The sequence below is a fragment of the Crocodylus porosus genome, unplaced genomic scaffold, assembly GCF_001723895.1.
Source record: "Crocodylus porosus isolate Cpor-Errol unplaced genomic scaffold, CroPor_comp1, whole genome shotgun sequence".
NCBI lineage: Eukaryota > Metazoa > Chordata > Crocodylia > Crocodylidae > Crocodylus > Crocodylus porosus.
This window is the reverse complement of record NW_017728938.1, coordinates 1840027-1861956: the sequence shown is the minus strand read 5'-3', so window position 1 is coordinate 1861956 and position 21930 is coordinate 1840027. Positions and strand designations below refer to the sequence as shown.

The 21930-nt window shown below is 52.2% G+C and overlaps 2 protein-coding genes across 2 annotated transcripts; both read left to right on the top strand.

Annotated features, from left to right (window-relative positions):
- The first annotated feature begins 3390 nt into the window (after window positions 1–3390).
- Window positions 3391–8870, top strand: HYAL3 (hyaluronoglucosaminidase 3). Its single transcript, XM_019547382.1, has 4 exons — window positions 3391–3399; window positions 5040–6023; window positions 7595–7684; window positions 8187–8870. The coding sequence occupies exons 1-4, from the start codon at window positions 3391–3393 to the stop codon at window positions 8619–8621; spliced, it is 1518 nt and encodes a 505-aa protein (XP_019402927.1). The 3' UTR covers window positions 8622–8870.
- A 3404-nt stretch (window positions 8871–12274) lies between these two features.
- Window positions 12275–20461, top strand: LSMEM2 (leucine rich single-pass membrane protein 2). Its single transcript, XM_019547448.1, has 4 exons — window positions 12275–12564; window positions 15958–16110; window positions 16907–17128; window positions 18112–20461. The coding sequence occupies exons 1-4, from the start codon at window positions 12543–12545 to the stop codon at window positions 18243–18245; spliced, it is 531 nt and encodes a 176-aa protein (XP_019402993.1). The 5' UTR covers window positions 12275–12542; the 3' UTR covers window positions 18246–20461.
- Window positions 20462–21930: the final 1469 nt, after the last annotated feature.

Genomic DNA, 21930 nt, shown 5'->3' with positions numbered 1-21930 from the left:
TGCGCCCATAGAGAAGCAGGGCTGGAAAGGACCTTGCAAGGTCTAGTCCAACCCCCTACTTGAGGCATGCTCTTCCCTATCCAAACCATCCTATACAAATCTACTGTTTAAACTCTTAGCAAAATTGCACACTTAACCCTGACATAACACAAGACATAACAGCCAAATTTGCCACTGGTGAAGCATGGGGACCATGCTGGCCAATATCCTGCAGCTGCAAAGGTTGTTAACAATTTGCTCAAGAGAACCCAGAAAGAGGGCTTCATCCCTTGCTACAGAGGAAGGCAAAAACCCCACAGCTTGCACCAATCTGACCATGGGGTAAAATTCCTTCCTGACCCCACATATGGCAATTGGTCTGACCCCAAGCAGAGGGGCAAGATTCTCTAGCCAGGATGTTTTGTCCCAGCAGGAGCATTGACGCACCCCAGTCAAAATCCCAAGTCTTGGCTGCAGCCAACACCCTCTGCTTCTGAGAAAAACTTAAAAAACAAAAGCAAACAAACAACACCCTCTGACACATAGCAGCAGGAGGGAAAATTTTTTCCTCCTGGCCCATGCAGCAACCACCAAAGCTGGTGGCCATGGGCTCTGCCCAGGCACTTGCTGCACAAGGCAGGGGTTGGTGTGGGAGGGGCCTTCCAGCCAGCGCTCAGGAGCAGGAGCTTCTATTCTTCTTCCCTCATCTGGGAGCTGGCCTACTTTTCCCCCTCTGCTGCTTCCTTCCCCCACACTCCATCTCTGCAACCTTGCCTCTTCTTACTCTCATATTTTATCTCACAACTGACTGTGTCTTCTCTGGAGGAGAGGTCATTTAGAAAGCAAGCAGGTCCCAGGAGTGGGGTTAATTAAACTGGGGTCCTATAAATTTACAGGCACAAGAGCCCTTAGGATGAGCTTTGGAGAAGGAATTTGCTTCTTTTCCCCAGGTGCTTCCGTGAACAAGGTGCAGAAGCTTTGTGTGCACTATCCTAGGCTTGCATGCATCTTGAATGATCGTTTCTTTGCTGGCCCTGGGAGAAGGGAACACAGCAGCTCCACGAAGTTGTGGCACCAGCAGTAGGAGTGGCCAGAGAGACACTAGAAAGCAGACTCCTTTCATCTTTTCAAATAGAGTTTCGCCTTCTTTGCCGGGAGAGCCTGTTGTAAAAGCACATTTTGCAAGGAAGCGGGTAAATGCGGTGTTCCAACCCAACCGAGCACCTCCCTCAGATGGCACTTGTTCCTTTTTTGGAACAATTTCAGGTCAACTTTTAACCCAGGAGGTTGCTTCATGATATGATGGGAACCAGTCCTCAGCCTGTTTCAAAACTGAGAGGAGGGCACATTTCAGTACTGTGGGCTCTTACCATAGCTCTGTTGGTCTCCCATAGATCTGAGGGTTGAGAGATGCTGCTGGTTTTATACGTGTGGATTATCAAGATGCGGCAATGTAAGAAGGAGTTTGTTGTTAAAGCACAATGAAAGGGGATGGATTATCTCAGGCCATGGGCTCCTGAGCTGCCAGCGTCAGACTGAGGTTCCTTACTGTGGAAAAGTGGCTGGTCTCTGAAATTAATGGAAAGGGGACTTTTTATTGAGGATGCTGGACACAGGGACCCTATGGTTCCACCTGCTTTTCCAGTTCTTAGATAGTATTACTTCCGGGTACCAAGTATGGCATGGCCTAAACAGCTGCAGAAGGGACTCAGCCTCTCAAGCCACGGTGATGGCAAAGATACAACAGTTCTTGCCCTCAAGTGCCTTGGAATGGCTGGGTCTCCTCTAAGGTTGACAGAAGCAAGCCTGGATCTTGTATCAGGCTCTTCTTGGGTGTGGGGAAGTCTCACTACCCTCTGCTGCGAGAGGCCATGTACCAGAGAGATGGGTCTGAGCTGGGAGCTCGTCCCTGAAGCTCTGTGCTCTGAGTAAAATGGAATTAGTCCTTGGACTGTACCAAGGCTTCCTCATGCAAAGGCTTCACCTGGCCTCCTTGCACAAAGCTTGTGTGGCTGCTCTACTGGAGTTGTTTCTCCTGCCAGTGAAACACAGCCAGCCTTTGGAATAGAAACCCTTGCCTGTGCTACGGATCCACTCAATCCGCTCTCCCAGTAGGCAAGCGCCAGCAGGATTGATGTACAGAGATCCCACTGGCCAGAGGCTCACAGAATCTGCATGTAGAGATTTCCTTGGGAGGGTTCAGGTGGGTCTTTGAGTTGGGAGGAGACAGTGTGTATTGTTTTAGGTCAATCCGAAGTGCTGGGATATTTGGGGGGAAGGGGATCAACTGACCTGTGACCCCCTCCCTTATCCACCCATCCCCATGTGCTCCTAGTGCCTGGGAAGGGCAGTCGCACAGATGGGCAATTGCACTGACCTGCAGGTTTACGTGCAGCTTGCCAAATGGTAGGAGCTGCAGTACCTTTGTCTCCCAACAATGCCATCGTGGGCCAGTGTAGGAACTGGCTGACATGATAACATGAGCCACTGCGCTTGGGTGCCAGAAGCTCATTGGAGGCCTCCCTTATTAAAGTCATGTGGCTATTGATGTAATATACTCTACAGCTAGTGTCGTGCATCATATCCCTGGTAAGTTGGCCTGGGATGCAGGTTATGAAAATGTTTTCTCTAGGTGGAGCTTCAAGCCAGCCCAGACAATACCATGACTTCTGGTGTAACAAATGTGAAGGGGATGCGTTAGGGAGCCCAGGAAGTTGGGGTTCTGGTTATGAAGCAGCTGTCTGTGCCAGCCAGCCTCTCTGTAATGCTGCACGATCCAAGCCCTCTAGAGGCTGCCTCTACTGATGGACCAGGGCCTCAGGTGGTCTGGGATCCTTGCTGAAGATGTTTGGGTCACATGATGTCCCCAGGCAAGGCCATTGCTGACCTGCTTTTGGAAGTTCCCGTAGTAGAAATGCTCTTTCCCAACCACATTTCTACACCCATGTACAGGACTGGTGCTCTGACTGGTTACCATAGACTTGTGAAAGAGCACCTGCAACTCACACTGGGAGGGTGTGTCTTTGCCTCCTCCTGTTGCAGTTGGTTCACATGGCAGGATAATAGTCTACTACAGCTGCCAGCTTGGAGTTATGCCTTCAGCTTGAGCTGTGTTTGTGCTTCTAGTGGCATAAATCAAGCTTTGCTAACTGCCTGAGCTGGGGTGAGTAAATGCCCATGGTTATTGCAGGGCTGATGGGGCTGCACAGCGTGTGCCACTACTGCTGAAATGCGTGTGGAAGCTTGTTATTGGAGGAGACCTGGGAAGGGCTGGGTTGCGCCCACGGGGTTGCTGCTACAGGGCACTTGCGGCATTGGCCTGTGCTTGCTAGCGCAGCGTCTGCCTAAAGCACTGGCATGTTTTCATTGGGAAAATGCATATGTGGAGTGGCACAGGCTTTGAAAATAGACATGGAAAAGGTAGGTGAAATTCAAGCAACAAGGTCAGTTGTAACTGAGCTGTGCTGCAGCCCAGGCAGGGTATTTCAGGGGGGATTAGACCATGTCTGCAGGGTTCTGCGAGGCCATGAGAGCCCAGGCAGCGCATTGCAAGAGGGATTACAGCATGTCCCTGGGTGGTCATGGGGCACCTGAGCCTGACCTCACTCCTAATCCTCTCCCTCTGAAGATCCCAGGATTGCTGGCACCTCCTGCCCCAGCTCTGTGACCCAGACCCTGATTTAGCCAGTGGAAGTGTTTCCATTGATTCTGCCTGAGACTCCACAGCAATTGGAGGAGCTTCAGGGAGCACCTTAGACTGGTTATTTTATTGCCATCTTCCCTCTGGACCTGCACCTTAGGGGGCAGAGAGGGATTGAAGTGTCTAACTGTCTTGCCTTCTGTTGCCTTTGGTTGCCTTGGATAATCTTCCCTCAGGCTCTCTGAAATTTGGGGCTTCACTCCTTGATGTACACACAGGGTCAGCTTCCCACCTTTGCTTCCTTTGGTATGTGGGGAACATGCCCAGCTCTGCTGCTTGGCCTTTCTCAGAGGAAGTGGCCCAGGGTGTTGCAAGCAGAATGCTCTCAGCTGTGTAAGCGCTGAGCCACCAAAAGCTCAGAGAGGGGAAAGAAAGAAACAGTTGCAGTGGTGCCTGACCATGATCAGGACCCCATCAGGCTTGTTGCTGCAGGAGCATAGGGTGAGACAGTTGATGCCCCAAGGACCACAGAGTCACAGGGCATGGGAAGAAGGACAGACTTTTTTCCTCATTTTACAGGTTGGGGAGCAGAGGAGACTCCAGAGAAGCCTAAGGCAGCATCAGCTGGAGTGAGCTATCCTGGGCCCCTTTGCCCATCCCAGCCTAACCAACTTGCCTAGGGCCAGAAACAAAGTCTGCAGAGCCGGGAACTGAGCTCAGCTGTTTCAAAAGGTCCCTTTTCTAGCTGCAGTGATAATGGGATGATGCTTGTGGCTGGTATCAGGCTGGAGTCTTGGCCATTTCCCTGCATAGGGGAAAAAAAGGGAAAGTAGGGGGCAGAGATTGGATTTGGTGACCCTTGAGGTCCCTTCCAGCCCTATGATCTATGCTGGGGAGCCAGAAGCAAGGACCCAAGTGGAAAATTCTGCTATTGAATGAAGTGTCCTTCGTTTTCCAGGCAGCAGGAAGCAGTGGAGATGCTTGTGAGCTGGCAAAGACTGGGTTCAGGACTGTTTGGGGACAGGGCAATAAGAGAAATGCTGCTATATATCCATAATTAAGAGTGAGGTAGAGGAGGACAAATATAGAACAGGGCAGAACAGACCTGGGATGTTCTTGCTTAATCCCTGGGAACAAAACTGCTTGCAGCCTCCTTCCCTGCAGCTCTTTGTGATGTCAGTATGACCTCACTTATATGGTTCTAGGCCTTTTCACTGAATTCTGTGGATGGGCCTGTGGCCTTCGTCTGCCAGGCTCTCTTCTGGGGCAGACCAGAATGGTCAGTCCTATTATGATGCAGAAGGCTTAAGAGAGGGGACCCTCTTATGGATGAGAAAGAGGAGCAATCTGTCTTGCTTTGCACTGTGGTTGCCTGGGTTTGCTAATCTCATTTTGACTGTGTTTTCCTCTCCCCTTCCAGGTCACTGATTCTGAAACACAGCAGGAAGGGCCCCAGGCCAGTCATAATCACAGGGCATCCACCATGACTCTGGTCCTTGTCTTCTGGATCTGTGTCATGCACTGTCTTGGAGCTGCCCAGTCCCTCAGGGGGCATGGTTGGGAGAGACCATCTCCCGACCCCATTGTCCAGGACAAGCCATTTGTTGTGGTGTGGAACATACCCACGACAAAGTGCCAACAGCGATTTGGGGTCACCCTGCCTCTTGGGGACTATGGCATTGTGGAGAATCAAGGCAATGAGTTCCAGGGACAAAACATGACTATCTTCTACAAGAACAAGTTTGGACTTTATCCATACATCTCCCAAGAAGGGAAACCCCACCATGGTGGGATACCCCAGAAAGTCCACCTCAAGATGCACCTAGAGCAGGCCTCATTGAAAATCCGTGAGCTTCTGCACCAGGACTTCCATGGTCTGGCAGTGGTGGACTGGGAGGAGTGGAGACCTCTCTGGGTACGGAACTGGGGCCCCAAGAGATTATACAGGGAGACCTCCATGCAGTGGGTCTGGGAGAGGTTTCCAGAGTTGCCAGTCAAGAAACGAGCCCTCTTGGCAGAGGTGGAATTTGAGGAAGCAGCACAAGCGCTCATGGAGAGGACGTTGACACTGGGGAAGGTGCTGAGACCAGGGGGCTTCTGGGGCTTCTATGGGTTCCCCAACTGTTTCAACAACAACTGGGAGAAAGAGGACAACTACACTGGCAAATGCAGCCTGCTAGAGATGGCACGAAACAACCAGCTCATGTGGCTGTGGGAGGTGTCCACTGCACTCTACCCGAGCATCTACCTTCCGCCCAAACTGCCAGAGTCTGAGCGCCGGCGCTATGTCCACCACCGCCTGCTGGAGGCCTTCCGGGTGGCACGGTTCAACTTGGAGTGGAGCTTGCCTGTGATAGCATATTCCAGGGTCTCCTACAGGCTCTCCCCCAAATACCTGTCTGAGGTAAGTGCTGAGAAGGTGTCTGCATTGCTTGTAGAGGGCTTGGAGGTTAGATTTGCTAGCTCTTGCATTTGTGGAAGTGTGGGGTAGATTATGGTAGGCTTGCACTCCCCACCCAGAGCCTGTAGGGCTGCATTGTGGTGGGGGCAGATGGTATAAGAGTATGCTGGTACAATCCACATGTCAAGGTAGCCATTGTGATTGTTCCTTGTGGTCACCCTCAGTGCCCCTCACACGGCTGGTACTGTCGTTCTATGGCTGCAGAGGGATTTCTTGGGCACTGCTGATTAGGGCTGTGTGAAATGTTGCCAGCAGTTTTATTTCGACGCTGCTTTGACTTGTTTTGAGCTTGAAGCAACGAAATCAAAATGAAACACAGAGCTTCAAAACAGCCTCAAAACCAAACGAGGCAAGTCAAAATGTTTCAAAATTTTTTAAACGTTTTGAGTTTTGAAGCTCAAACTGGGTTTGCCTGAAGGGAAACATAAACTAAAGTAAGGAGAGGGTGAGGGGGGAGGGGTACTCTTATTATTCACTGTGTAGCTGGCCAGTGACTGTCATCCTTCCCTGAAGACCCTTCCAATCCCAGTGCTCTGGGGGAGGGTTGGAAAAACTGCACAGAAGGCAGCACTGTTTGAACTGCCCCGCGCTCTGCCTTGGTGTCAGTCGCTGAGCAGCGTGTTCCAGTTTTGCCTGTCAGCAGCTAGGGGTGCAGGGCCCCCGAACCCGGACTCCCCCTGCACCTATCTCCTCGACAGCTGGCAGGCTTCGTGGCCGCAGCAGGGGCTAGCAGGCCTGCAGCTTTCACCCTGCTGCGCCTTAACACACACAGTCACCCATGTCACGAGTTTTGCTTGTCCACAGCTTAAGGTTCAGTTTCCCCCAAACCCCTGCACCTATCTCCTTGCAACTTGGCAGGCTTTGTGGCCTCAGCAGGGGCTACCGCCCCTGCAGTTTTGACCCTGCTGTGGCTTAACACGTACAGGCGACATGAGTTTTGCTTTCAGGAGTTTGAGGTGCAGTTTCCCTGAAACCCCTGCACCTAACTCCTTGAAATGTGGCAGGCTTTATGCCCTCAGAAGGGGCTACCATTCCTGCAAGTTTCATCCAAACCAGGCCAGAAATGTCAAAGTTATAGGCTGTTTTGAGCTTTCCCATTATAGCCTATGGGCAAAATGTCAAAACAGTGTTGAAACAGTGAAACTGTTTCGACAAAACGAAACAGAACAGCGGTTTCAAATTGAAACAAAGTTTGAAACGAAATTCCGTTCCATCGAAATGCAAGTCGAAACGGAACAGTGCCATTTGGCACAGTGCTACTGCTGGTGTCTTGCACTCAGGGCGACAGAGACACTATGACTCCTGAACCTTGTGAATGGCAATGCAATTGTTGCCTATAAAGTAACATGCCCCAGAGTGCCAGGGCAGCCCAGCAGGGACACAGACTGGGCCTGCAGCTCTTGCAAGTTGAACCAAGAGTCATATGTTCTCACCCTGGGTCTTACCTCCTAAATCCTGAAGTTGCTTCCCTTGTCTAACATCTTTCTTCTACATTCCTTTCTCTGTTTGGTCAGGCTGATCTGGTTAATACCATTGGGGAGAGCGTGGCCCTTGGTGTTGCTGGTGTGGTCCTGTGGGGAGACAGTTCCTACTCCCATTCAGCTGTAAGTATCTCAGGCAGCCCTGGTGGGCACTAAGTAGTCTCTTCGCCCTGGGTCCAAGGGCCTCACCTAGGTGCTTGGGAACTGTACTAGCCTGTGTGTTTGCAGAGTGGCTTTCAACCCCCTCAGCAGGAATTGCGCTTATTCCTATGGTCTCTGTCTCACCTACATAGTCAGAAGCTGCCAGTGCAGTTACCTGTACAGAGAGTGTTCATGGAGGGTTGGGTGTCCTCTGGTTGGCTGAGATGAGCTGGTAGGTTCTCAGATCTCTTTTCAAGGGGCAGATTTGCATTTTTCAGAATCAGGCTTCATAATTAGCACTGGCTGCTGCTTTATGTTGACACCCGGCAGGAAGGCTTATGAGGCAGTAGTCACTGGGGTCCAACTCCCATCCTGCCTCAGCAGTAGGATCCTTGAGCACAGACAGGAGGGGAACAGGGTTATAGTTGTAGAGGAGTTTGTTCTCCAGTGAATCCAGCATCTTTAATGGACTCTTCTTCCCCAGGACAGCTGCAAGAGCCTCCGTGATTACATAACTAGCACCCTGGGGCCATATGTAATGAATGTAACAACAGCTGCCCAACAGTGCAGCCGCCAGCTGTGTCATGGACATGGGCGCTGTGCGAGACGGCACCCTCAGGAGCTTAGTGCCTTCCTTCACCTTGACCCAGAGCAGCAGGCAGAGGACCCTGTGCTGACCAACTACCTGAGCATGGACCAGTTCAGGCATGGGGCGTGGCAGCTGTTTCAGTGCCACTGCTACCACAGGTGGACAGGTGCCAGCTGTGAGAAACAGGTATGGACTGAGCCCATCAGGAACCCACTCTCCATTCTACCATCACAGAGTCAGGATGTCTGTGTTACAGGGCAGGACGGAAACACCTCTCCAAGTTCAGAGGACTGCATTAACTTTGCTTACGATGAGAAGACAGATCTTTGATGACCATGCTGGCCGAAGAACAGCGGCCCCACAGCCTTCAGACTGTTCCTGGGCTGGGGGTGGCGGGGAGGATGCTGCATCTATTTGCTCATGACAGCTCTTTGTTGGATCTGCCAGCTGCTGGTCTGCTGCTCCAAAGGTGCAATGAGAGTCCCCATCCCCTCCCCCAGTAATCAGAAGTGTTTCTGTATACAAATAAAATGATCAATGGTCTCACAACACAGGGCAGGGGATGCCAGGGCCCTTATAGCCTGTCACTGAATGCTTTTATCTTGACTGTCTGGGGCTCTTCCTCCAGTCCCCAAGCCATCTCGTTGTAGCATGCTCAGCCTTGACTCTAGCAGCAGGGAGGGAACCTGCACCCTTTTGTGCTGAAAACACATTTCCCTTTGGCTTGAGGTAAAGGAATAATTCCGCCAGGGGCTCCTCTAAGAAGACTGTTGTTTCCTATGGGGGCCAACACTAGCAGAGCTGCTGGTACTCAGCAGAGTAGAGACAAGCTGCCTCATCTTTCGCTGGCTGTGTTGCAGGCAGTGTAGCTTTACTGGGGAAGTTTGGCAGGGACAATGCTGGAGATATAGAGCAAGGGGAGGCAGTTCAAATGACAGCCAGCTCTGGCCAGTCAGAGCAGACTAACCCCTTCCTCCTGAGGCTGCACAAATGGCCATGACAAAGCTGATCAGAATTTGGGTGAAACATCAAAAATGGGGAATGGAAAACTGTCCCCAGCTCCTTCCCACAGTTTCCTGCCTGCCCCAGGTGCCACCGGAGTACAAATCTGCGTAGTAGACACTGCTGTGGAGGGACAGCATGAGCTCAACCTCTCTGTGCCGCTTTCTCAAGTCAGGGTGGGAAAGGGCTTTCACAGCAATCCTGGGGAATGTCTTCTGTCACTGTTCTTCACTGATGGGACCAGACCAAGAGCCATAGACTCAAATGCCCTCTATGCTGGCATTTGGTCTCACTCAGAGCAGGACTCAAACTCCTCATTCCCACCTCTGAAATGGGCCAAGACCCACTTGGGCTTTTCACTCCTAAGTCATTGAGTCGTCCCGAGTCTTGTGGCTCTGTTCAGGCAGAGCCAACCTCCTTTCTGCTTTCAATAACGCCTCTCGGAAGCTCGGTGCTGATGAGCTCAGACCTGATGCTTCCACAGCTAAAATTAACAGCTGTCCCTGAGCCAGTCCATGATCTCAGAAAAGGGAGAAGATTTCAGTTAAACACAGCCTGCCAGGATTCAATCTGACCCCCTCTACCTCAGTATACCAATATACTCCTCTTCCATGTTATGTCTCAGCCCTGTGCCCACAGATGAAATTGGGTGGCTGGTTTTTACATGAGTCTTAGTACAGATTTACGTAATTTAAATAAAACCTATTTAGAGCATGTTCCTTTCCTTGCTAGCTGAACAGAGGCCTTATCACAGCCAGTTTCCCGCACTCTCACTTTCAATGGGGTCAGGCTGGGAATCCTTGAAGGGAGTTGGGACAATTTGTTATGGCTCATTGACTCTAGGAATTTGCACAGATACTTTAGTTTGTAGCTTTATTTACAGGATGGTATGTAGGTCCCAGGCTGAACCAACAACCCCACAAGTGATGGTGTGTCACCAGAGAAGGCAGAAAGAGGTGGGTTGTAGTTTTCTGGTATATAGAGACCACTGAGTTTCAGCATTGTTGGAAGGTTTAAGTGGGGTTTAAGCGTGGTGCCAGTTGTTTGCCTGAAGTGACTCTCACCATCTGTGCTCAGCACAGACAGAACTCCAAACTCCCACTGACAGCAGTAGAGCAGTTTGACCAGAGCTGATTGGAAAAGACAAGGAGGGTGTCTACGATTCACCCAGGCTCTATTCCAGCTGGAGGAGAGGCAATGTTGCCCCCCTGCAGGACTCCCAGTCCCGGTGGGATTCTCCCATTTGTGGGCAGCTGAGGTGATACATCTGGGCCCATGGGCAGCCCTTCCAATATGAAGGCATAACAAAGAGAGTTTCATCCCAAAGGCAGCATGTCCCAGTGGTCTGAGCACACTAGGAGTATCCAGGATGCCCAAATCCCACTCAGGCATGAAACCAAGCATGGTTCAGCAGCTACGCCATAATCACACTCTACGTCCTCTCTGAGCAAATGCATTGTTGTTCCTTAGGCCTGTCTGAACAACTTGAACATTAGGAGCTGAAGGCATCAGCTGGAGAGTGGTGTGGAGAAGTCAGACTTTGGCCTTGAATCCTCTGAACGGGCAATGTCTAACTGGGAGGAGGTATCAAGGGAGGATCTGGATCTGGCGCTCTTCAGTGTTGTCATTAATGTTTTGGAGGATGGAACTGAGTGGCACCAGATTTGCAGGTAACACCAGGCTGGGTGAAGATGCAGGCACCCTGGAAAGTAGGATAAGGATGAGGAATGACCTTGATAAACTAGAGAAATGGTTCAAGGCTAACAGAATGAAATTCAATAAGGGCAGGTGTGGAGACCTGCACATGGGGACAATCTCATGCACAAATATATGCTGGCAAGGCTGCAAGACTTCAAAAAAGGACCTGGGTGTTATAGAAGACTGGAAGCTGAATATGAGCCAGCAGGGTGCTGTTGCTGCAAAAATATGATCAGCATCATACTGTTCTGTATTAACTGGACTCTTGCAAGTCCAAAGAAATGAATCATCTACTCTGTTTGGCACAGGTGAGGCCTCCACTGCAGTGCTATGTCCAGTTTTAGGCACTGCTTCAAGATGTAGGCAAATTAGAGAGAAGCCATTGAAGGGCAACAAAAAATATTAGAGGACTGTGAAACATGATTTACAGGGAAAAGTTGAGATTATGTAGTCTGGAGACAAGAAAAATCAGAGGGTCATGATACAGGGGATGGAGTTAAGGCTTTGGATTATAGCCAAGACTGGGGACTTTGACTGAGGTGTGCCAATTCTCCTGCTGGGACCAAAGCCAGTGGTTCCTGCTCAGGGTCAGTTCGACCCCCGTGTTTGGGGTCAGGAAGGAATTTTACCCCATGGTCAGACTGGCATGGACTGTCGGGATTGTACAGGGGGTGTGGCCCTCTGCCCAGGACTTCTTGATCATGTATCGACAACATTTCATAGATGCAGGATATTGACTGCCATGGTTTTCCTGCTTTGCCTGTGGCTAGAACTGTGTTGTGTCAGGTTTGAGGGTAGTCTTATGTAGAGTTTAGATTATGGTTGTATGTGATGGTTTGGCTGCGGATGATCCTGCCTCAGGCTGGGCGTTGGATTAGATAACCTCTGGAGGTCCCTTCCAGCCCTATGTCTCTATGATCCTGTGCCTTACTTCCCAGGAGATTATCCTAATTGCTAGTGTTAAGGGAACAACCACTCCTTTTCTGTCATGTTCCAGTGCCCACTGGTGCCCTAGGGCAGATATGCTTTGCTCAAGCCCCAGGGAGATAAGGTTTAACTATTTCACACCCAGGCACTGCTCCAATGTAACCAGTAGTAGTAACATGAGCTGTTGACATCATTTGCACAGTGAACTAGAGCAGCTCCCAAGGGATCAGGAGCTGTTGAAGCATCCATAGGGCAGGGGGGCCATCTCCATATATTCACTACAGGTCACTTCTCAGCACCAGCTCTCTCTGGTGGGCTCCATGGCCCTCTGCCCCTCAGCTACCCAGAGTTGTGTCTGTCCCAGACACAGCCCATTGCATCCCCCCCACATACTGCCCAGCTCATGCCACCTCTATTTATAGCTCCTCCTTGTGTTCCTCACATTCCTATTTTAAGCCGAGCAGCTGGTGCTGTAGGAACCAGTGGCAGCTCCTGGGCAGCTCCCTTGGGAAGGAAGAGGGGCCCTCCACAACTTCTTCTGTGCCTCCTTGCTCCGCCAGGCTCTCCTTCAGAACGGATACTGGGTGCCTGAAGAACGTGCCAGTGGGGGCTGCCATTGCAGCAATGACCAGGGAGGCTGGAGAAGGTACTGGGTAAAAGACCCAGGGGGCAGCTGGGGGGTGACAGCTGGTGCATGGGATGGGGCTGGGCTAGAGAGGAAGGGATTTCCTCATGTACTGTGTGCAGAGCCGTTCCCTCTGCATGTCCAGCCCACTGGGCATGGTTCAAGGGGCAATGAGGGGTTAAGAGAGCTTGTGAGGCTGCCCTGGTGCAGGCCTGGGAGGGACACATGGAGAGGCAGCTGCCAGTAAGGTGCCCATGATGAAGGTGGCTGCTCAAATAGGGCACGGCCCCTAGGAGCAGTGACTCCAGCAAGGGGAGGGGTGCAACCCCAGAGCATAGGGGAGGGGTGACTTCATGTTCAATCATTGCATTGATCCCTGCCCTGCTCCATGCAGCTGGTCACTGCTTGCTCCTCACTCAACTCCCACCTCAGAAATCAGGTAGGCCATCCCTCCTTGGCATATGGCAGCTTTGCCACTGGGTAGCACTGGTGCAGTAGCGAGTACACGCATTACAGAGTATGGAGCACTAGGGGGCACAGGGAAGGTGACAAAAGGAGCTGGTACTGCTGTGGTTTGGTGGTTTAATACAGGCTCCATTTGACACCACCTGCTCTCTGCCTTGTGGGGTGTGCAGAGAAGGGAGGAAGCCCAGCATGCCAGCCTGAGGGCTACAGTGCAGTGTTACCAGCTCCTGTGAATTAAGTCTACATGACTCAGTGTTCTCAAAGTCACAGTTCCTGGAGTTCGCTGAATACAGTACCCTTCACTGCTAGCTGTCATTGGTGCACACAGAAGCATGAGACTTGCCTTGGATGCTTGTGAGGGCTCAAGAGCAAAAGGACCAAATGTCTGACCTGTGTAATTTGTTTTAAGCCAGTCTCCTGATTTTGGGCAGCCTGGCGCATGATCACTGAGTACTCAGGGGCTGACCACGTGCTGTTACCTGCACCAAGGCTGGAGAAGGGCCTTTAAGCCAACCAAACCCAGCCATACGTCTATGCTGGCCAGTGCTAGATGGCTGTTTATCCTGGAGGCTGAAATCCAAGCCGCCAAGGACAGGGAACAACAAGCTGGCTTCAGCAAACCTTGTATTTTCAGTGTGAGCACAAGGATGCCTTTCAGTGCAGCAGCAGGGCAGAGTGGGCCTCTGATCTAAGGGCTGGAGCCAGGTAGGGGAGGCAGTGGCTGCAGAGCCTGACTGCATGTGATTGCTGCTTTAGATTACAGTCAGCCCTGGCACATACATTGAGGTGGCAGGGCTAATGGGCCCCTGTGTTTGCATATAATGCATAGGTTTCACCAGGGCAGCATGCTGCTCCCGCTAATGAGGTTGGCTGCTGTCCTGGAGTGACTGCAGCAAAACAGTTTGACCCTGAAATGGGAGCATCCAACAGCAGCATATTTTTGTATGTATCAGAATCTGCAGCATTAAGGTCGGACATAGCAGCTGTCTCCAGGCCTGGTAACAGGAGATGGAGCATCAACTATGGCAGCAGCCCAAGCTGGGGGTCTGAGGCAAGGGGAGGGTCTTGTTGAGGATGAGTTGGTGGCCTCACACGTTGCAAATACCACCCCGGTTAAACCTACCGAGACCCCTCAAGCTTAGAGGCAGAGTAAACCTAGGAGCAGGTCAGAGACAGGGCACCTGTCAGTACCTGAGCTCCTCCTAGAACATCAGCCCTCTGTGGTAGGGAAGGATTAGTCCCATTTTCCAGATGGGGAAGTGGAGACACAGAATAGTGATGTGCCCGATGCGTGGTCACCCTCTGGAACAACTAGCTAGAGAGAGGCTGCTGAGGTTGGTGCAGCTTTGTCCTTGAGTCAGGTTTCTGCCTGCAGGTCTCCACACACCCCAGCATGTGTTTTTACCCAGGAGCCCACTTGTTCACGGGACTGAATTCCATGTATGGGTTTACTGTGAAAGGGTCTGGCTCCAGCCTCAGCCCCTGGGAACACCTGGAATGAAGCAATCCATTGGTAACAGGGAGCTGTTGGGTGAGAGAAAAGTGGGGCTGGAGTTATCAGGAGGCATCAAAAGGTCTTGCTGGCTGGGCTGTGTTTGTTACCAAGCCAAGAACATTTTTTTTTTTTAACTGACAATGTGGAAACTTTTTACTGACAGTCAAACTCTTTTTCTGACATGTTTTTACTGATACATGTTTTACATATTGGAAAAGTAACTGTTCTGCCAAGCCCTGCCCTGTTGCCGGGCTCCCAGTCAGAAGGGCTGGGTTCAAATTTAGGGGTTTAACATCAACCATAGTAAAAAAATAAAATAAAAAAGGGTTGTCAGTAAAAAGTTTGCAGTATAAAAAATTTTCTTGGGTCTGTAACCTTGCTTGACTGCACCCATACTTTTATGTTGTGCTGACTCCGCCTCTGCCAGGGGCCCCTTACTCACCCCACACCCTGATAGCTCTGACTGTGCACTGCACCATTCTGCCCCCTGCTCCCCCCGCCCCAGTCCACCCCCCAGCCCTCAATCCTTACTCCTGCCAGTCCTGCGCTCCCTGTCCTAGCACAAACACTCAAAGCAGGCTACCTACAACCTAGCAATATTAAAGGTAGCCAGGGTTGCAAGAACAGCAGTGGTAGCAACAGCAGCAGCTATGGCTAGGACAGGGGATTAGCAACCCCTGGCATGGGTGCCAGTGTGTGGCACTCAAAGGCATTTTGCTTGACATGTGTGCCTCAGGGTGGATGGTGGGGAAGGAGCTAGGGCTGCATTGCCACAAGAAGGATCAGGCCCCTCATGGCTCCCTCCACCACCTGTCCTGGGCATGCCAACATCTTACAAGTCAAGGTCATAGGTATTTTTGGCACCCTTCCAAAAATGTTGCTGACTCCTGAGTTAAGAGAAAGCTCTCTGAATGCTCCTGATCAAAAACCAGGTGGCTCTGGGCTGTGCTGTGCTTTGCTCTGCTCTGTTGGAGCTTTAATCAAGCTGAGGTTGCTTAGTATTTTTACTGCTGGCTTAAATTTTTAAAGACTTTACTGACTTACTATTATGGGCTTCTCAGTCAGCACCTTGCTCTATACACAGAAGCAGACAAGTGTGCAAGAAGGCAGCTGAAGGCGGCCTTGTGCAGGAGGAAGGTACCAGCTGTGTGTAAGGCAGGTCCAGGGCAGGCTAAGGTAGGACTGCCTGCCTGTGGGAGAGCCTGCACCACACAGTGCCACCTTGTTCCGTGTACCCCCTCCCTACACCATTGCCAGCCAGAAATGAACAGGATCCTTACTAGCCCTATAGAGTCTGTGAGGGCCCTGTTCACCCAAACAGGGCAAGCTGTGATGAGCTGAATGTAGGGAAGAATCCTTGCCTGCCCCTAGGGATGGACCAGGTGGGATGCGACGAGATCACCATCACCAAGCCTTGCAAAGCCACCCCCGCCTCACAGATCCTCCTTCTCTAGCAGACAGAGTGGCAACAGCAGCAGCAGCCCTTGATGGGGAACCCCTCAGCCTCAGCGGGAATGATCTGGCTGACATCGACCTGCACCCAGTGGAGTCCATCAGTGACCTGTACTGGGCATCTGGGGGCCATGAGGGGCACAAGGGCACAGAAGGTGAGACCTGGTCCCAGCACACATGCAAAGTGGGGCAAGGGGGTGGTTCTGAGTAGTAGGCTTCCCAGCCAGACCATGGCTGGTGTCCCACTCAGTCCAGAGATCCTAATCACACTGCTGGCCAGGACACATCTGGGATCTTCCCAAAAGCCTGCCAGTCCCAGTAGGAAGGGAAGCAACAGGAGGATTACTGAGACCTCAGCGTGAAGTGAGAGGGAAATTTGGGGATGCAACAAGGATACCTTCCCCCTTCAGTCCTGGAGGAGGGGAGGGGGCTCTGTTGGGGACTAGTAGAGCCACAGCCATCAGCTGTTTGGGAATGGGGTGTGTGTGGGGGGGGCGGGATCAAGGGGATGAAGACAGGATGCCAAATCTCACCCCACACCAGGGAACTGGGGGATCCAGAGACAGGGCAGGGAATGGGACATGGCTCAGCAGCAAGGGAAAAATCTTGGTGGGACAGGGGTGAGGCCTACCCAGGATCAGGCTGAAGCCTGAAAGGGTGCATTGCAGGCCCCTCACTTGGAAAGCCCATTGTTGACCTGTGCTGTGTCCAGGCTGGCGCAGACAAGGAGCTAGCATGGGAACAGCATGGCAGATCCTCGGTGGGCAGGGTGCTGTGGTGTCAAAGTTTACATCCAGCCTTGTGGCACTGGAGTTCAGCTTCTCTCCTCTATAGTGCTGCCTTCCAGCTTGTGGCACAGGAGGAGATGCCACAGTACTGGGGTGTGTGCACGTGCACACAGAGGGGTGCTGGCATCTTTTGCTTTCCTAACCTAACCTCTGCCTCCTCCAGGGAATGACCCATCTCTGCCCAATGCCCCGCGAGCCCTGCACACCCACCCGGCCAGGTACATCACCCCCCACCATGGGCTTCTGCCCATGCTGCGCCCCATCCGCCCTGACCCTGTTTGCCCCTGCTTCAGTCCCATCTGCTGCCGCCGGGCCCTCTTCACCTTTCTCGGGATGCTGGTGATGGGAAGCCTCATCCTTGCCACGCTGGCCGTGTACCTTAGCGGTACGTGGTGGTCCCTCCGTCACTGATCCCACAGGGGTCTGGCCTGGGTTGGGCAAGCAGGGAGTAGGACAGCATTGGTGGGGGCAGGCCATGGCCCTGCTAGGGACCCTGGAGGAGCAGAGCACTCACCTCCCTTGTCCTGAGCACCTGCCTGCATGGGGCATGAACCATTGGCACTGAGGGAGTAAGGGTTCCCCCTCGTGAGTACATGGGAATTGTGCTGGGAGCCATGGCCTAGCACGTGGGACAGCAGGCATGGGCAAACCACACAGGCCTTCTCTGATCCCATGCCGCCTTCATTCATCTGGGGACGACTGCTTTTGTGGGACTCCATCAGCTCTCTGCACCTGACACTGTCTGCCTGTGCCCTGGAGAGGACAGAGGGAGGACTGGAGAGTGGTACTGGGATGGCAAGAATGGCATTGAGGGTGGCATTGGGATGACAACTCACAGCCCCATCCTACTCCAGGGACGATGGTGTGCTGTGCTGCAGTCACAGGCAAGGCCTGGATTGGTCCCCCCTCCTACCCCCACCCCCCCACAGCCCAGGCAGGGAGCCCAAGGGTGACTAGGTTGAGGAACCAGTTCAGCCCTGGGATGGGGGCAGCAGCCCAAGCTGGGCTTGTGGGCAGGCAGGATTCAGTGCTTGGGGGAGTCCTGCTGGGCCTACCGCCCCCTTGCCAGCCTAAGCATCCCACCCTGGGGAGATGCCCCTCAGCTGAGGGTGCTGGAGCCACCTTCTAGCCTCACCACCTGGGACACTGCAGGGCAAGCAGAGATGCCCTCAGCTTCATGGGGCATTTAGAGCTCCAGCTTCCTGCTGTACCAGTAGTGGGGAGCTGTGGGCATTACTGCCCCCCCAGTGGAGGCTGCAGGGAAGTCATGCCCTGGGCAGTGTGTGGTGAGTGCAAGTTTTGGGCTTCGCTGCATACCTGGGAGGGTTCATTTGGCCAGGATCTTACCCATTTCCTCCTGGCCCACAGTCCTGCAGAGTGAGTCACTGCGCATCCTCTCCCAGTGGCTGACAAGCCAGGAGCAATCCGTGCGGCAGATGAGAGCCACCAGCTTGCAGCTGTGGAGCCGGCTGAATGCCACGGAGCCTGGAGCCCAGACCTGAGCCACGCTGCCCTGTCTGCTGTGCCCTCCGGCCCTGGACAGGGACAGTGGAAGCCTTGTGCTGCTTGGCACTTCTAGGACACTGGTGCAAGAGACAGCACCCCACTTTCTGCAGGGTAAACTGACCCCTGCAGGGACCCCCTGAGGCCACAGTAGACTGCTGGCTTTATTGGGGCACCATCACTACTGACCTGGGGCCTCTTCCAGGAGCAGAGGACTTTACTCTGTTAAGTGGAGAACCCCCATTCCCTTCCCTACAGGAACGCCTTATTTATAATCCTCCCCCCACTGCCCCCTCCAGCTCACACACCAATGCTTCCTCCACCCATCCTTTCTACATATATCTTTTTATATATGACAATAAAGCCATGATGCCCTGCTGACAGCCTCACCGCCTGCACCTGCCCCAGGAGCACAGCAACGCTCTGGCCCAAGGGGACAAATGATACAGCAGGGAGGGCAGGCTGCTGTCTTGGCTCAGACCCAACCTAATGGGAATGAGCGCATGGTTCAGACCACTTCCCACCCAGCCCACATAACAGAGGCTACAGCAGTCTCGCAGTCCCTGGGAGCCAGGTAAAGGCCAAGAAACCCCTGGGGCCTCCAACTTTGCCTAGCAGGCCCATGGAAGGGCAGCCCCCAAGGGCCTTTAGGGTGACACAGAATCAGCTCAAGAACAAAGCCAATGGCTGCAGCTGGGCGTGTATGCCTCCATCCCTCCAGTGAAAAGCTATTTGAACTGCTGCAGTACCACAACAGCCAGGCTCCAGGGCCTTGCCTGTGACCCAGAGCTAAGGGCAGGTATGGAGAAGGGATCCAAGGCCTGGTCTGTGCTGTGAATGCTGAGGCTGCAACTGGGCAGTTGACAGGGAGCAGGCGGCACACAGCACCCCTGCCTTCTACTCCTACTGTGTGCCAGCAGAGGGACCTGGGCCCAGGGCACTGAAGTTCTGGTACCTTGCCTCTGCCTGTCACAGCTGCTCAGCTGATGCTGGCAAGAGGGGCCTGGGCAGAACAGGGTGGGGTGAGGCAAGGCAGAGATCAGGGGTAGTTAGTGGGAACTGGCCTAGTGAAGGCTGGTACAGAACACTGCAGGGCAGACATGGCAGCAAGCATGATTGGTGCCTGTTCCGTCAGGATTTTCTCTCAGAGGGTGTTTGGTCCTTACCCCAGGACAAAAGCAGCAAACTCAAAGCTGTCCTCAGGAGCAGGATGTAAGCCCAGCATACCCCACATTAGCAAAGATGCTGGGGGGAGCTTAGATGAAAACTGCCCTTTCTGCTCATCCCCCTCAGGCATGGGGGGGAACATGCCACTGTGAGGAGTCAGACAGCACAGCCCTGCAGGTCAGGAAGGAACCAGAGCAGCCAACTCATCACTCCCTGGTTCCCAACTGCTCACCTCTACCTTCCCATCCTAGCCCATGTGCCCTCTGCACCAAAACAACTGCCAAGCAGCTCTTCAATGAGCCTTTTAATTATAGTAATAATCCTCATCTTATAAAATCACATAAATACATTCCTGGGAAGGCACCCCAATGGCATGTGGGGACAGACAGCCCAAGGAACACTTGTTTCACTCAGGAGCTGCTGCAAAGTGGGGCTCCCTTCCCCCAAGTCCCTGCCCTCCTCACACTCCAATGGCTCAGCCGTGTCATTTCTCTGCATTTGGCTCTTTAAGCCCTGGAGGCCTGGCACTGCTTTGGCACAGCCCCAGCAAAGTAAAGCAACATGATTCTTCTGCAGAGCAAGCTGGAATCCATTCAGCAAACTTCCATACCAAGCTTTAGCCCACCAGCCAGCATAACAGTGAGGGGTCAGAAGAATCACCCTACACCTGTGGTGCATATATCTCAGGCACAGCTGGGTCACTGGGACAAGGGGGATGGGACACGGACTCTGCTTCTGAGTCATCATTCCACTCGCCACCACTGCAGTCCAAGCTGTTGCCCAATGCATTTTCCAACCTCAGCTGGCACAGTTCAGCCCAGGGCTGAAGTCAATGCAAGGAGCAAGGGAATGGCCCTAATGCTCACCAGACACCAAGAGCCATGGGAAAGGAACTGGTGCCCTGCTATGCTCCCCAGCCAAAGGCACCAAATGGCTTTTGCAGGATGGTAGGGCTAGCCCCTATCCTACCTCAGCCACGGGCTGGGCTGGCAGAAACATGGTCAGAGCCAAAGGGTCTTCTGGACAGTGTTAGGATAAAAACAATGCAGATAAGTGCTCTTTGGAAAATCCAGCATCTTTTATTAAACCAACTCAAATTCTTCTTTGCAGACTTTTGGGTACAAATACCCTTTGCCAGGGTGAGAGACAGGTGGGGGGAATAGGGAAAGATTTTTTGTATTTAGTAGGTTGAAGAAGTGAAGTTTATAACCTTGTCTGTGAAAGGTGTTTTGTAAATTCCCTTTGAGGATTAGAACTGAGAGACTGGTTTTCTTGTAAGAAATGTGCCCCCACAGGTAATTGGGTATTCTCGTCTTCGATAGATTTTCAGTGTGCATTCATTCTGGTGGTGGTTGTTTGGTTTCTCCTACATATTTTCTACCCTCTCTCTCAAGTCACTCAGTTTTAGTCCTAAAAGGGAATTTATAAAACATCTTTCATAGACTGGATAAAAAAATAAAAATAATCATGGACTAAATACAGACATAGGTTATAATGTGCCATAAATCCAATCTGACATCCAACTCTGCAAGTAATCTATTTTTTTTTTTTTTTTAAACCAGCAATAGTCTTTCGTTCCCTCCTCCCCACTCCATTGATTACAACTACTATCCCCTCCTCAGTGCCCCATTTCTCACCTATTGACTACCTTAATTTACATTTTAACTGACTGGATGTCTTGAGTAAGTACCAGCCTCTGGCTGCTTTACTATAGGTGAAGGGTATTTGTACTTTAAAGCTTGCAAAGAAGACTTTTTCCAACTATTTGAGTTGGTTTAATAAAAGATACCAGATTCAGTAAAGAACCTTGCTTGTTTATGTCCTTAGACCAACACAACTACAATCTACACCACAGGATAGAAACAAATCATTTAAAAGCAGGTGCTTAGCCCTGTGGCCCTCCTGGGCATTTCAGAGCCTTGACAGTAGCCCCACACCCACTCTGCCCCAATTGGCTGCAGTCAAGTTCCCATCTCTGACCTGTTCCAGGTTGCCCAGTCCCAGGGCTGGGGTGAGCACAGGGGAGAGTGAGTTCATCCAGCCTCCATCATACCTGGCCCAGTCTGACTCCATCAGGCTTTAGCTTGGACTGACAGGAGGCAACTTCGGTGTTATGAGGGAGTTGTGCCGTCAACCTTTTGGGGACAGTGCCTGTTCCCCCCAAGGGAGCAGGGAGAGGGGGGTTGACCTTTGCATGGAGCCAGGACAGGCAAGCAGGCACACACACATGATGGAAAGACTTTTCTTTCATTGCTGTGAGTGCACCCTGTACTAAAGACCACCCTTTTAGTGCAGTAAGAGACCCCCGAACAGCCCTGCCCAGCACCAAGACATAAGAGAACCATTAGTCCCACAGGGGCCTGGGTGGCTGGTCTGGCCCAAGTGCTACACAGGGATGCCACTGAAGCCAGTGGCTCCTGCTCTAGGGTAAGGGAAGAGGCAGACAGGCCCGTACCATGGGAATAGAGGACAGGTCTACACAAGCAGGCCCTGAGTGACATGACAGCAGCACTGCGA